At 50.5% G+C, this 16328-nt stretch overlaps 1 protein-coding gene across 5 annotated transcripts in view; it reads left to right on the plus strand.

The window, feature by feature from the left end:
- The first annotated feature begins 1374 nt into the window (after positions 1–1374).
- Rapgef1 (Rap guanine nucleotide exchange factor 1) overlaps positions 1375–16328 on the plus strand; it is a 118660-nt gene continuing 103706 nt past the window's right edge. For all 5 annotated transcript variants that reach the window (XM_057754865.1, XM_057754867.1, XM_057754875.1 and 2 more), the window contains exon 1: positions 1375–1683. In XM_057754865.1, the coding sequence (XP_057610848.1) occupies positions 1623–1683 (61 nt within the window). In that variant the 5' untranslated portion in view covers positions 1375–1622. The remainder of the gene's footprint in view (positions 1684–16328) is intronic.

The raw sequence follows: 16328 nt of genomic DNA on the forward strand, positions 1-16328 counted from the left end.
TGAACAACTCCCAGTCACAGAGTCAGAGACCCATCAGGGGGTGGGGAGATGGAAACAGAGCTCTTTGGTGGTGTCTGCCTCTTTCTCCTTCTCCCTGCACATCCCTCAAAATTGTCACTACCACTAGCTGGCATATCTAGAGGGCAAGATGGTCTAGTTGCTTTTTAATGTTTTTAAATTACATAATGTGTATACGTGTGGTTGTAAGTCAGAGGACAATTTGTAGAAATTGGTTCTCCTGCCATGTGGGTCTGACTGGACTCAGGTGGCCAGGCTTGGCAGCCAGGTGCCTTTACTTGCTGAGCTATCTCAGATGGTCCCTAGCTTAGCGCTCTCTCTCTCTCTCTCTCTCTCTCTCTCTCTCTCTCTCTCTCTCTCTCTCTGTGTGTGTGTGTGTGTGTGTATGAGATGCTAATAGGAATCCCATCTTAGCTAAAAACAGAGCAAATTTCCCTGTATCCAAACATGCTCTCGAGTTGCTAAAATGCATTGGGCACTAGTACTTAATGATATGGTTGGACTGTTCCACTCAGCTGTAGGCTCCTTTGGAGGGGGAAGAGTCCATTGTGTTTGTCTTGGGAAGGTATGACATAGTGTGTAACTCTAGAAGGCTCTTTGAATCCTCAAAGAAGAACTGTAAATGAACTCATTAGCATACTAGAAAAGACTGTTTCCTAAGTTTTATGTTCCCACGGAGTGTTGCTTGAGCCAAGCAAATCAGGTTTACTGTGTGCCTCCAGGTTTGGGCCTTGCCTTGGCTTAGAGGATCAGGGCCCACACCTGGCCAAAAGGGTCTGCCTTTCAGTGGCCTCTGAGTCTCAATCTGAGTGTCGGGGGGTGTCCCATGCATTGGCCTGGACTGTGGGTGAATGGAGGCCTCGGATCTAGCATATGGGTTGAAGAGGGAAGGGGTGGCAGAGGGGGGTGTCATTGCCTGGAGGAGTCTGGCAGGTGGGAGGGGCTTCAGGCTCACTCCCAGACCTTTGTGTGCAGGCCTCTTGTGTCTTCAGTGAAGAAGCTTTTGAGCCTCAGCTAAGGTCAATTCCAGTGTGGACCCTTGGGTCAGCAGAGGAGGCTGCACTTGGGTGATAGACATGGGGAGTCAGTCCACAACTTGAGATGGAAAAGTCTGGGATAGCAGAAAGTTCTGCATCTCCCATGAGGGAAGATGTGAAAGTCCTGGGTTTGGGGGCTTGATCTCTCCCTGTGAGAAGGTGGGGTCCATGTTGGTCTGTGGTGGGGACGACTCCAGGCCGGCAGGGGGTGCTGCGTCTCTCGCCAGGCTTATCTCGGCTCCGGGCCAGCAGGGGGCGCTGTGGCGCGGGAGGCGCGGCGCGGCGGGCTTCCGGCAGGTGGCGCCGTGGCCGCGGGGCCCAGGCCGGCGGGCGGGCGGCGGCGCGGCGCTGCGGCCGGCGGCTCGCTGCCCCGGAGCGGCGGCTGTGCGGGAGGTGGAGTGGCGGAGCGGCTGGCTCTGTGCGGGCTGGAGCGCGGTCGGCGAGCGCACGGGCCGCGGCCGCGCGGAGCCTGCCATGCCAGCGCGAGTGTGAGGCGCGGCGAGCAGCAGCCCAGGAGAGCGGCGGACGCGCCGGCCTTTTGCCCCGCTGCGGCCCGGCCGGGGCCTGATGAGCAGCGGCCTCGGCCTCCGGCGCAGCCCGGAAATGTCCGGCAAGATCGAGAAAGCAGGTGAGGCGGACGGGCGGGCGGGCGGCGCGCCTCCTGGCCTCGTGCGCTGGATCCCCCGGCCCGGGCCCCAGCCTGGCAGTGACGCCGCGAGGGCCATCTTTGAACCGGGCCTGTCCGGCGCTGGGGGCCCGCGGTGCTAGCGGGATCCTAGGGGGGCGACTGAAGGGCCCCGTAGTCCTGTTCCCTGGAACCTCCCACAATGGCTGGAGCCCGGGACCCGGAGGAGGCAGGGCCAGACCACATGCAGAAGGGCAGGGCGCTCCAGAGGTGATCCGCATCCCAGTTATAAAATGTGTCACTCCTAATGAACCTCGAGTTTAATAACCACAAGTGTCCACTACGGTGGCTTCAAAGGAAAGCAAGCTGGGGTGTGTTGGAGCGATGATTCAGGGCGCAGCCAAATTGTCCTCCGATATCCTGCCTTGCTCAGCAAGCAGAGCAAGTGGGGAGCTACTGGGGTTGGGGGGAGAGGGTAGATGCGATCTTGATGCAAAGCTCATCTCTTTGTGTGTTTCTGGAAATCTTGGGGAGTCGCCTCCTAGTTTCCCCGGCTTGCATATTCTGTAGGGAGTTAGACACTCCCGTGAGTCAATTACTGTTGTGCATATGGGGCCCAGAGCTTAATTAGCCGTCAAGCAGGGACTCCTTATAGGGGAGGGCAGATTCTTGGCTGGTAGGTGAAGTGGGCAGTGGTCCAGGCCCCGTGCTGGGGGTTGTCACAGTGGGAATACCCAGTTAGCCTGGAAACTCCTTCAAGAAGGGGGACGTGTAAGAAGCTGAGAAGGTGTTCGGCAGCACTGGCTTTTGGAAGTTGCCGTTTCACAGGTGGACTTGGAGATGTTTGGCTGGGATGCATATTAGCAGTGGTCCAGCCAGCAGGGAATGTAACTTTTTGCAGCCCTGGGTTTACGCATAGGAAGAAACGTCTTTATTGAACGTCTGCTGTGTGTCTTCGCTCTGTGTATGTTCTCTTGCTCTTGTTGTTTATTAAAAATACTTGAAGAGTGCCCGCGAGAACGCGGTGTCTATTTTGAGGACTTACAGGGAGGGCTCAGCGAAGTTTTGTAGCCCACCCAGCAAGGGTGTTGCCACCTGCCCCCTGACTAGAAACAGGGTACCATTCTCATGGCTGGACTTTGTTTTCAGGTGCTGTCTCGGGGGGTGTTTTTCTCCTTGTCCTCTAACCCTTGGGCCTTGTCTAGTGACTATGAGTCGCTTTCCTGCATACGTGCTGCTCTGGAAATATCTCTCTCTGGTCCAAAGCCGGGCGGTGGTGGCACACACCTTTAATCCCAGCACCTGGGAGGCAGAGGCAGGCGGATCTCTCTGAGTTCGAGACCAGCCTGGTCTACAAGAGCTAGTTCCAGGACAGGCTCCAAAACCACAGAGAAACCCTGTCTCGAAAAAAAACCATCCAAACAAACAACAACAAAAAAACAACAACAAAAAAATATCTCTGGTCCATCTGTCCTTCTAGTGTCTCATCTGAATGGCACTGTTGGGAAACTTGGATAATTTATTTAAAAGTAGCATTAACGGGCTGGGGAGATGGCTCAGCAGTTAAGAGCACTTGTTGCTCTCGAGCACCCAGGTTCAGTTTCCTGCACCCACGTGGCAGCTTTCATGGGGCCTGGTGCTCTCCCTCCTAACCTCCGTGGGCACCAGGCGCATGTGCAGTGCACAGGCAAACGTTTATGTATATAAAATACATCTAAAATATATTATAAATAGCATTAGCTGAGTTTTCTTTATTAAAATAGTGTATGTTCATTATGGAAAATCTGGACGCGTAAACACGATGAAATGAGCTGTCAACTCAAAGGCTCCTTTCACAGTTGAGACTAACATGGCCTTCTCCCGATTCTCCACCCCAGTCCCTTTCCACAGAGATCATGCTGGGGCTTTCTCTGGGCACTGCTTTCTGCTAGGGGCTGTGGCAGTGCCCACTTCTAAGGAGCTTATCTGGGAGCTGGTAGTACTAGTACCTAGGCTGCCAAGACTCATGAATGTTCTGAACACAACCTGGTTGTGGGAGGTCCTGGATGGCACTGTTAACTAGGTGTTTCTCTCTCTCTCTCTCTCTCTCTCTCTCTCTCTCTCTCTCTCTCTCTCTCTCTCTTTCGTTTTTCCAGACAGGGTTTCTCTGTGTAGCCCTGACCATTCTGGACTTGCTCTGTAGACCAGACTGGCCTTGAATTCACAGAGACCCACCTGCCTTCCTCCCTAATGCTGGGATTAGAAGCATGCACCACCACCGCTTGGTTTATGCGCTTTTAATGGAGGGAGAGGTGACAGGAAGAGGGCTGCAGGAAGGATGAGAGGAAGATGTATTTGTGGAGAAGCAGCTAGGGCTGAGAGAGTGCTGTGGTTGGCCAACACTGGCGCTCATCTGGATGCTGAGGACCTTAGATGAGATGACAGAGGTGAATGTTCTTGCAAAGCTCTTTTGCTGTGGTCCAGAAAGATTGGGGTATACCAGAATGAGGGTTCACCCTCTTGGAGCTTCTGTGGGCCATCCTAGGTGAACTCGGTGTGCATTCTTCCAGATTTCCTGTTTGGTTTCTGGTAGGCTTTGCTGGGTGGGCCTGCTGTTAACAAACATGAGGGATGGTGCGACTGGAAGGAGGTCTTTTTTCAGCCAGGTCTGCTCTCTGGGAATTATGAAACCCACACTGAGTAAACATTTGTTGCTGTTGTCTGTGCTTCAAAGCAAGAGCAAGAGAAGTGTTTTTGAAATATGTTTGTGGTCTCATTTCTGAAAACAGTACTGCTGTTTTTGCTTCTCAGGGTTTGTGTAGGGGGGTGGGGTGGAGTTTAGGGGTTTTTGAGTGAGCAGAAATCTTACACCCCTATCCTGATTTTTCTGGTCAGTTTGCCCTCCCTGTTTGTAGCCCCTGCCTGTGCTGATCATTAGTGGTCACACCACTTTATGGGGGCATAAGAAGGCAGCCTTAATTTTCTTCTCCAAGTGCCCAAGTCGGACCAGGACAGTCTGAGTTGATGGGATCTTGCTGGGCTGTCAGTTAGGAGAAACAAGAGGAAGGCTGGGTAAGGCGTGCCCCTCCTGGGTATACTGTGATCAGGTGCTGGGCAGTTCTTCTCTAGGAGGCTACTGGGAAATGGGTATTGCTGCTTTGAGTTTGCAAGGTGAGATTTGGGGTTGGGCAGAGACACTTTAGGGCAAATGTTAATGTGGTTCTAGTTGGACAAGCAAGTGTGGTGATTCTTCTTGCCCAAGTCCCCTCCTACAAAGACACGAGTGAGTTCATGCCCTCAGATGTCTGGAACTTAATGCCAGACTGGCAGTAGTCAGCTGCTTTAGCCCACTGGTCCATGTGTATGCCCAAGGAAGGAAAAGAGCTGTTGGTCAATGCAAAAAGCCAGGAAATCACTCAGAAATCTCTGGTACCCATATGTGGTACCAGAAATAGGTGGTAGGTGTCTCCCTGGTGTCCCTGCCCCTTCCCATGCCATGTCACTGAGCCCCCTTGCCCACTTGGACTGTTGACATTTTTGTTTCTGACTCGCAGAGATGATTCATGTCTGTTTGCTTATGTTCTGGACTTTGACTCTTGCCCCATTCCTTCATTGATTGGCTCCTCCATTCCTTCATCCAGCACTGATGAGCACCTGCTCTATTGGGTGCTGTATGTAGCTCTGAGGACTGGTACCCACCATGAGGACACCATTAGTCTGTGTCCAGTGTGTTAGCCTGGGAGTCTACAAAATTGGACTGGTGATAGTGGTGACTGTAAACTCTTGCTATAACAATGGAGATTTCAAGGACCTTGACAATTTCAACTAGGTGAAGCTGAGTGGCGGGAAATGGCCTGCCAGGTCTCTGTGCTAGAGGAGTAAGTAGGCTTTCAGGCAGCCCTACTCCTGCCTGTCCCATTCTGCCCTGGCCCATTCCTTCAGAGTTGATGACCACCTAGTACCTGGGCCCTGGGTCCTTGGAATAGAAACGGACCCTTGCCCCTCTTTGACCTGCTAACCATAGTCTGCCGACGAACTTCATTTATTAAATTATCTGGCCAGTGCTGCCACCTGCGGTAAAGTTTATTGGGATGATGGAACTGCCACAGCTCCCCCAACACACTGGTGCATTGACAGAATAAACATGGGTCTCAAAGTCCATGTACTGTGCTTTTCAAATGTTTGCGGGTAGTTTTGTCACAAGTGGAAGGAGATTTACAGTGGAACTTACTATGTATCTTCTCAGAAGAGATACTGAGGGTCAGGTCTGTACACTTTCTGTGGCCTGAGGCCTTTAGGTGGGCAGTCACTGGATGCCGGGCCTTCTAACCACTCAGCGTGCACTTCCCTTTCCCCCAAGTTGGAATCTTTGTGGTCACAGTGCTTTCAATGACACAAATGTTGAAGCTCCGTGTTCCTTTGTTGACCTGCCAGTTCAACACTTTGTGTGCCTCATTGGCAGCCACCTGTGATGTGGGACAAAGTCTGGGAACCCTCTGGAACATGGCCTTGCTAAGGGGGTAGGCCAGTGGTAATAGCAAATCAGATTATGAGGGTAGTTATCCCCAGGTTGCACCTGTGGGTAGCAGAGGCCTGGGGGATTTTGGTTACTGCCTAAGATCACAGTCTAGGGAAGTGAAATGGGGAACTGATCTCTTTTTGTCTGTACAAAGACACTGCAGACGCCCGGAGTTGTGAGGAACAGGACACACGGCAGTGTCTGTCTGCCCCAATTTTAGTTTATGTGTCTACATTTCTCTTCTGATCTTGGCAGGGAGAAAATGCCCTAAACTACCAAGTTAATTAACATAGACCCAACTTGGCCTTACGACTGCTTATGATTTTTGTATTGCTAATAACATTAGCAGCCTATAGAGAGGTAAGAGATAGCGTGTTCTTAAGCCAGCCATAGCAAACCCGAAATGTTTCCTGATCTGTGCAGCTGTTGGCAGGGGTGGTTTGAATGGGATTCCTTGTAGCCAGGAGACGATAGGCTCGGAAAGATGACTCACATATGAGCTTGCAGAAAAATCATTTCCCAAATTAGCCCAGATTGCAGCTTACTCTTAGTGCAGGCTGGATCTTACCTCAGTCCAGCCAGTGTGTTGCTTGTTGCCATAGTAAGATGACACAGTGGAAAAAGGAGAGGCCTGGCCACAGTACCTGCCACACCCACGTGACCTCCACCCCCTGCCTTGCTGCTGGGACAGGTGTTCCTCTGATGGTCACCCACCACACCCCAAAGGCTGTGTTATGAGTAAATAAACACAGCCCACAGCCTGTGAATTAGAAGAGATCTGTCATCTGCTGGGCCTGTCATTTGCTTGGTCGTTTGTTTGAGATCATGTGTCCTCAGGTGGTTCTTTCCCTTCTCGGGGATCTCACTTTCTCCATCAGTGCTGGAAGGATTGGGACTGAAATTAGTGTTTTCCTGACTGCTGTCTAAGACAGGAGGTGGCTCAGTGGCAGAGGGCAGTGTCTAGTCTAGCCAGCACAAGATTTTGGGTTTGAACCCAGCAATAGAAAACAAAAGAAAACATTAACTAACAAGTAGTGTGGAGGCTGCCTTGTGTTCAACTCCTCCTGCCCGAGGCTCCTCTGAGGTCCCTCCACCAACAGTGTGAAAACCCACTTCCTGGATGGCCTCACAGCTTCCTCCACCAAGCTGACCCCCTCAGGGTGCCTATGCTTTCTCTTTCCTAGCAGGTAGTAATTCAGGGGTAAGGCAGCACACAAACACTTGAGTGCAGCCGTGGTGCTGTTGAACTCATTCAGAATCCAGAGCCCAGTTTCCTGTCTGAGGATCTGTTTACTGTTAACTAGTTTCCCAGCTCCTGGGAGGGGGTGCCTGTCCACCACTGGTGACTGCTGGTCAGCTTAGCACACAGTAGGTACCCAGCCATACTTATTCAAAGAATGACAGCTGGGTGTGGCTAGGTGGTAAAGCACTTGCCTAGCGTGCACAAGGCATCAGTTCACCTCAGCTCAGATCAGAGCGGAAGGTGAAAAAGAATGTGTAAACTTTGCCAGTGTCATCACAGAATGAGTTTAGGCTTTGGCTTTCCTTGTCTTTAATCCTCACTGGGGATCAAACTAGAGCCTTCCACATGCTAGGCAAGTGCTGTCCCACTGAGCTACATCCCAGCCCTCACTAACTTTAGATACACTTCCCCTGACTTTTGATTGCTTGCTATCCAGGTTGTTTCTTGGTGAGTTGGTAGGACTTCTCTGATGAGGGGCGTCCAGTGGATCCCCGGGGTTCTGTGTTAATATGTACATCGGTCAGTGTGTTTATTTCTGAAAGTTAATGCTACAACCAGATTTCCAAGCTGCTGGGGAGGTGGAGGCAAGAGGAGAGAGAGTTCCTAGGCCAGCCTGGACTGCAGAGTGACACCTTGCTTCAGAGAACCTTAAAAACAAAGACAAAAACACTCCACAAATTCCCAAGTCTCATGTGGTGGTAGGTTTGTATCCCTGGTCGTTGGGAGACCGAGAAGGAGGGTCTGTTGAACCTAGGAGACTAGTCTGGGCAGCACAGTGAGACTTGATGGAGAACCAGCCAAGGGAGAAGAGCTGAGTGTAGCTCAGCACTGGAGTATATGCTTGCATCACAGGACTCTAGTCAGGGTTGGAGAGGTGACTCAGAAGTGAAGAGCTCTGGTTGCTCTTGCAGCCGACTCATGATGGTTCACACCTGGAACTCCAGTTCCAGAGTATCTGATACCCTCCTGGTCCCGGGCACAGCATACACATGATGCGCAGACATACAAACATATGCAAAGTGCCCGTATACATAGGGAAAAATAAAGAAGTCTTTTAAAAAACAAAAATAAGACCCTGGATTCAAGTCCCACATTGTGAAAGGAAGAGCAGATTCTCAGTGCTAGGCCAGGGTGAGGCAGAGCCCCACTTAGCTCTACAGACTGCTACTTGCCAGCATGCACTCCAAGTCCCCATTTTAGTCACTGCTTGCTTTGCAGTGGAGCAAAGAACTCTTGACTAGTGCTCACCCTTCATAGAGCAGTCACTGTGCTGGCATGTACCCAGCAGTGGGGCTGCCAACCCTGCCAGGGTAGTAACCATAGCAAGCCCCTTGTAGGCGTCCTACTTGATGCTTGCTAAGCTTTTCAGTGGCTCTTGGAACATTCTTTAGCAATTCCTGGCTCTACTCATGGGTGGCTGGAGGTACCTGCTGTCATGGGGCCTAGGTGTGTTGTGTCACCTGAGATGCAGTGGGAGGCTGGCCTGGGTGGCCTAGAGATATTGGGTCTATGGTGGCAAGTCCTCTTTTTACGTCTTTCCTTCTTGCCTGGTACATGATTCAGAGTCCTTCGTGCTGCCTACTAAATACATTCCTGCCCCTGTAGCTGGCTAGCCCATTGCACCAATTGGCTCTGCCTACCAGAATCAGTCATTTTACTACAAATTAAGTTTCATGTCAAACCTGCTTTGAAAGTATGGAAATGAGGCCTGCTGGCCAAGAACTAGTGCCTGCTTCAGTAGTTTACATTATAGATTAAAAAATAGTGTGTGTGTGTGTGTGTACCTGAACACATGTATGTGCACCATATGCATACATGAGCCTATGGAGACAGAAGAGGATGTCTGATCTGGAACTGGTTGTGAGCCGCCATGTGGGTGCTGGGAACTGAAGCTAGGTTATAGTAAGTGCTCTTAACCACTGAGCCATTTCTCCAGCCTCCATTTTATAGCTTTTATAATTTTTCGTCATTGGTATGACTGGGCAGGTGTGGCTCTTGGGCACACAGCAATATGGCTCACCAGCTAAAGGACTTGCCTTCAAGTCTGACATCATGAGTTCAGTCCCTGGTCTCATATGATGGAAGGAGAGACCTGGCTCCCACAAGTTATCCTGTGTGTGCCATAATACCCACCTAAAACATAAATAGATGTAATCGGGTTAAAGTAAAGCAGAGCAGGAGGGTGATGTTTCATGTTCTGGGAGGTGGGTGTGGAGGGAGAAGGCGGGACAGCTGAAGCCCCATGAACTGCTGCCTCCAGACCACTGCACTGACCTGGAGCAAACAAGACTCCTGGCTGGAGACAGTGGTGGTATTTATTTGCTGGTTATGGATAGTCCCATGTGCCTGTCCTCCATTCAAGTAGCTGGTTGTGAACAGATAGATGGATGATTGTGTGGGGACCTTGGAATTGGTGTCTCCCAGCCTCTCCTTTTAGTAAGTAAAAATAATAGTAGCAGCTAAGAGTCATTAGGCACTTACCACGTGCTGACACCAGGCTCTGCCAAAAGCATTCCACACATGTGACTTCATCTTCACAGTGGAGGAAAGGTACTCACTGTTCTGTAGAGCACTCCAAGCTACGGGCTGTATTGGAGATCAGTTATTGGAGTAAGATGTACACTCATACAACGGAGTGGGGCAGAAGGAAAAGCCCACAGGCATGCGCAGTACTTACCTGGGTCTCACTGGGTTCTGGACACCTGTCTCTTAGCTCTGTGACATGACGAAGACGGACTTACCTGTTTGCAGGTGCTCCTCTGCTTGAGAGGTGGCTGCTATCAGGTTATGGATGAAGTGCGATAGGGAACTTGAGAAGAAGCTGTCCTGTATAGATAGGGCCCAGAACCAGGGAGAAATTACCTTCACCCCTACCCTCACCCAACCCCAGCACTTCACCCCTGTCCTCCCTTCCTCCCTCCTTTTTTGTTTTTGAGACGGGTTTGCTGCATATCCTAGGCTGGCCTTGAACCCTCTGTAGCACAGGCAGAGCTCAAACTCACAGCAGTCCTCCTGCCTCAAGCTTCAGAGTGCTAGAGTCTGTGCCCTGTGGAGAGGCCCTTCCTCATGCTGGCTGTGCAGTAGTGCTAGTGGTGGGTTGGACATAGTTGCTTGCTATCAGTTTCTCTCTGTTGTCGAGATGGGGACCATGGAGCCCAGACTGGTCTCAAATTTATTATACAGCTGAGACTAACCTCAAACGCACCTGGTCCTTCTGCCTTCGCTTCCCATGTGTTGGGCTTGCTGATGGTGTTCCGGCAAGGCTGATAGCCAGCAAGCCCCAGGGATCCTGCTGTCTCTATTCCTCCAACCCCAAGCACTGGGTCATAGGCTTGTGCCTGTGGCCAGACTTAGCCTTTGACATGGGTGCTAGAGGTCCAAACTCAGCAAATGTTCCTACCACTGAGCCACCTCCTCAGCACTGTGGACGTGCTTGGCTCTGACTGCCCATCATAGCGCGTGCATGCAGTCCTCCCTAGCTTCCCAAGTGTTCCACAGGGACAAGCTTCTTTTGTCACTTTCGGTTTTGTTGGCTCTCTCATGTAAGGTGTTGGAGCTGCACAGCATTGTTCTAGGGGAGAGAGATGGTGACTGGTGGTCACTTTCTCTTATGTGCAGACCCTGTGCTAGGAGCTGGACCTTCAGATAGGTGCCTGATTTCTCCTCTTACTAGGAGAAGAGACAGGTGATGATGGGACCATTTGACAACTGTAGAAAGGAAGGCAGCATCAGGGGAAGTGACTGGCCAGCTGCAGGTACACACTGCAGGGAACTGGTTTAGCCCTTCCTTGTATCTGGACCCTGGGTTCAGTGCTGGTCTGCTGAGTCACAGGGGTGTCTCAGAGGCACCACTATTACCATTGCTTAGAAACAACGTGGCTTGGGACTTCCCTGGGGCTTTCCTACATCTCTGCAGGACTAACACTGGCTATACATCAGCCTACAGACCTGCAAATCGGTCTCTGGCTACTCAATTCAGAAGTGGTTTCCAGAAAGCAGCTTGGGAGTGGTGTGGTGCAGTAGGTGGGTGTCAGCGCTGGTGGGTGTCACTGACTGCCTAGCAGCCAGCCCTGCAGAAGTTCGGGGGGTTGACCAGCCGGGGCCTGCGTTGACTGCAGGAAGCTGAGCCTTTCATACATTCCTCTATGGTAGAGGCAGGGAGATCCTGAGCAGGGGCCACAAGAAGATTCTTCTTGTGACCCCAAGACTACACCAGTGCACTGGGGTAGAGCCCTGTGAGCTGTTAACTGTCTTCATCTGTAAAATGACAGGCCAAGCAGGTACAAAGGAACGGTTGAGTATGGGCCTTGGGGCCCAGAGCCAGGGTTTCTTCACCAGCTTGTGTATGAGGAGGCTGTGGGATCTTTCTCATTTCGGTGGGTCTGCCGAAGAGAAGAGTGCGAGTCTGTGAAGTGGCTGGTACCTCAGGATTCTAGCTGAGTCTTAACACTTGAGAAGTATTGAGTAGGCATTAGCCTTGTTCTTACTTAAGGGCCCTCCTGCCCTAAAATAGAATTTCTTTAAAACTATTGATTGAGTAAATAAAATTTTATACTTCAGTCTTCAGAGGAAAGGTGGTCTGATTATTGAGGAGCTTGGCGTCTCGGATTCCGGGTAGGGTGGGTGGACTTCGTGTGAGTTGAGCATTCTACCACTGAACCTCACCTGGATAGTTAGGCTTTTGGGAAGATACCTATGCTAAGAGGAGCTGGGTCTCACCTAAGTCGCACGCACGCGCTGGCCATGCTGTAGGTGGATGAGGATAGTCCTGACTGCCCTCCTAGTCTAGAAGGAACTAATTGAAGGCTGTGGCCAGGCTCAGTTTCCCCACCAAGGGCTGACCCTCAGCTCTCACAGCGTGTTGTTTTTGTTCTGTGATTGCTAACAAACTCTCTGTCATTGAGGTCTTTGTGATAGGTAATTTACAAATGACCTCCAGTGCCCTGCCTGGGTGATCCCTGCCCTGCGTTCTCCTCCCAAGGTCACCTTTCACAGCTGCAGGAACTCAGGAATCCTGTGTCCTGCTCAGCACCTCTGGGGCCTCCCCGCCATTTGCAAGTGGGTGTGTAGACCCCAGGCCCCCTGCTGGCAGGAAGCCCTGTGTTGGCTGGGGAGATGAAGCTGTTCAGCCTTTCCTTCACTCCAGTCATCCGCTTCATTAGCATTTGTGCCTCTGCCTGGGCTTGTCCAGAGCACCAACACATACTGGTTCTCTGAGCTCATCACAGGACCAAGACCTGGACTAGATCAAAAACATGCTCTTCTGCATGATCGCCCTGAACACAAGAGCTTGCAGGAGCTGGTTTTGTGTTTGAAGCATAGGAACCTGCACTGTACTCCCACTCTGGGCTGCAATGGTCAAAGTTCTCAGGCTCCAGCTTCATAGGTTGAGAGAAGGCCTTCTGCTGCGGAAGTCACCACCAGACTGGAAACAAATTGGCCTGGTGCTGCAGCATCTCTGCATCCTCTGAGTCCCCTGTGGGTCTGCTGGAGCATGTGTGCATGGTCAGTCTCCAGAGGAAACTTGATACTCACATGTTCTCTCTCCTGCCATGAATCCCTCCTCTTACGTGATGAAGCATTTGTGAACACTTTGGCTCTTTAGAACTTCATGTCCCTCAGTTCAGCCAGACTGGGTTCAAGTGGCAGTCCCCATGCACCCCTGAGGGTTGCTAGGTCCCAGGAATGATGCTTCCTCGTAGCCAGGTCTTTGCAAGCAAAGAGAGCTTCCTTTTCCGAGTGAGAACGCTCTAAAACTCACACCACAAACCTCTGCGCTCAGCATGGGCAGATCTGTTTAAGCCTGCCACACATAGGAGGTCCAGCCATGCCACCACCCTAGGAGAACCTCTTTGCAAAGTTTCTGGATCAAACTCTCCCAACCTCAGTGACCACTGAGCTCTCTTCCATCCGTCCCTGTGGAAATGTGGACATTAGTTTCTTTCCTCTGCACTCTTCAGGTCCTTATGTTTATCTCCAGCTTGTTCCTTTTTAGTGCCATACAGTATTCCATTCTATTGGTTTATCTGTTTGAGAATTTGACCTTGGTTAGCCACTTAGGTGTTTCTGAGGAACAGGTAATAAACAATGACCAACAAAACAACTTTTTTTTTTTATGTTTTATTTGGACATTTTTTCCAATGTAATATTTTTATTATTTGGGAATTTCATATCATGCACCCCATCACACTCCCAGCCCTTTCAGGTCCTCCCCCAACCCTTGTGACAACCCACCCCCCCACCCCCGTGAAGGAGGAGGAGGGGAAGGAGGAAGAGGAAGAGGAAGAGGAAGAGGAAGAAGAAGAAGAAGAAGAAGAAGAAGAAGAAGAAGAAGAAGAAGAAGAAGAAGAAGAAGAAGACGACGACGACGACGACGACGACCACCATCATTTACTCACTGGTGCATGGTCACACTCCTGGTGGCCAGTGCCTTAAAGATACCTGAGTCCTTCCCCACCTGCGCCCCCTCCAGAAGCCCTCAGTTGTGGAGAGCCACACTTCAGCATCCTTATCACCATTTTTTTTTTTTTTTTTTTTTTTTTTTGGTTTTTCGAGACAGGGTTTCTCTGTAGCTTTGGTGCCTGTGCTGGAACTAGCTCTTGTACACCAGGCTGGCCTCGAACTCACAGAGATCCGCCTGCCTCTGCCTCCCGAGTGCTGGGATTAAAGGCGTGTGCCACCACCGCCCGGCCCTTATCACCATTTTTAAGAGTTCTTTTAGATAGTTTCCTGTCTAGACTGTTACTTTTTGGGGGGTGGGGAAGCCTTCTATGTCCTTTCTCAGCTGTGCATCTGTAGTCATTAATACCACTGCAAACATAGCTTCCTTGCTCTTTACAGTCTTCCAGAACATGGATCATGGGTTTCTACATGGCTTTTGGTGACAACACAGACCACAATAACAACTTAATTTTTAAAAATGGATAAAAGGTCAAATAGACATTTTCTCAAAGAAACTATGAAAATAGGCAGTGAGCTCATGAATATGCACAGAATGATTAGTCATTAGGGAAACATAACTCAAAACTGCCGTGAGAATAGCCTCACACAAGGATGGTTCCTTTCAAAAATGCTGGGAACAACATCATGGGGAAAAGCGAAACCTTGAGTTGGCAGAACATGAAGTGGAAGACTATAGTTCCTCAGAAGTAGAATTAGCACACAGTATAGCAAGTCCACTTCCTACATACCCAGAAGAGTGCTGAAAGCAGCGTCTTGGAGAGCCTCCCACCCTTTACAGCAGCGTTTGTCATTATTGCCAAAAGGTAGACAGTGACCCAGATGGTCATTTATTTATCTGTTCGTGGGTGAATAGATAAATGAGCAGTCATCCACATGGTAGAATAGTATTTAGCCTTCCAAATAGGAAGGGAGTCTAATGTGCTGTACTGTGGATAAATCTGAGGGCACCAAGTGAAGTAAGCCAGACACAGAAGCAGGTACCATGTGGCTTCACTTTTGTGGGATCTTAACTTGGTAAAAATCACATTGTTGAAGCAGAAGGATGGTAGAGTTGGCTAATGAACAGTTGGTTTTGCAAGGTGAAGATCTTGTGGAGATGGTAGTGATGCATTATGGCTCAGGTGATCACTTTAAACATATTTACCACAGGGTGGTAATGGTGCCCTCCTTTGATCCTAGCACTCAGAAGGCAAAGGCAGGGGGATTTCTTCTTGAGTTCCAGGACAGCCTGGGCAGCACAGAGAAACTGTGTCTGGAGGAAAACAAGAACAACATGCCAACATATTTGACCACACTTGTCTTCAGGGTGGTCTAGCACAGAGCGCTGCCCCAAACTCATCAGTTACCTAAGCATATTGTTTAGTCTTAGCCTTCTACAGTAGGTTATATCAGAACAGGGTTAAAGCAGCAGCCTGTAGTGGCTGTGTTAGTGGGCATGTGACTGCTGCTTGATGGGCTGTATCTGGGCTGGGAGGGGCACTGGGTGAAGGACCTTCTGGGTCCTGTAGTGGGCCTGGCCCTTGAGGAACCTATGTGATCAGAGCAGATACTAGACTACTGCGTAGAGGTCTTGCTACCATCTGGGCTTTTCAGCTCTGGTAGACCCCAACCCAGTCCCCACCTCCAGGAACTGCCCAGGCTCTGGGTCAAGTTGTATTCCTGTATTATATCTGTATTCTGAGGCCGTCAGAGGGTCTGAGTGTGCAGCTGGGCTTCACCCTGGGGATGTCGTAGTCTGGCCCATAGTGCTGGAGCAGCTACTGAAGCCCGGACTTCTCAGCACTGTATACTGGGCAGTTACTCGGAGTTGAGGGTGCAGGTGGCAGGCACTGAACTCTGGCAGGATCTCAAGCTGTTGGCCACATTCCTAAGAAAATATGACTGACTTATGGGAGGGGCCGAGGGAGAGGAATCTAGACAGAAGGAAAGCCAAGTCTTCCTCAGAAATTCCAGCCCCGAGGGCCCTGTTAGATGGCTAGCAGCTCTGCAGAGCTTCAGTCTGAGGTCACCCATGAGTCTCTGGCCCATGCTGTCATTATCGTCCCGTGGCTGGCCAGCTGCTGGGTGGACAGGAACACAGCAGCAAATGTAAGAAAGACTGTTTCATAAAGGAAACGCACTAACAGAGTGGATACTTCAAGAAAGTATACATCCAGGGCCACACTGATGGCTCCTGCTGACTTCTCAAGTGCTTGCTCTGTAGCAAACATAACAGGAGGAGCTTGGACACCTACCCCATCTGGGCTCCCTGCTCCCCCCTCCCTAGCCTTTTTTTTTTTAATATTTATTTATTTGTTATGTATACAATATTCTGGCTGTGTGTATGACTGCAGGTCAGAAGAGGGCACCAGACCTCATTACAGATGGTTGTGAGCCACCATGTGGTTGCCGGGAATTTAACTCAGGACCTTTGGAAGAGCAGGCAAAGCTCTTAACCACTGAGCC

This window comes from Chionomys nivalis, chromosome 22, assembly GCF_950005125.1.
Source record: "Chionomys nivalis chromosome 22, mChiNiv1.1, whole genome shotgun sequence".
Taxonomy (NCBI): Eukaryota; Metazoa; Chordata; class Mammalia; order Rodentia; family Cricetidae; genus Chionomys; species Chionomys nivalis.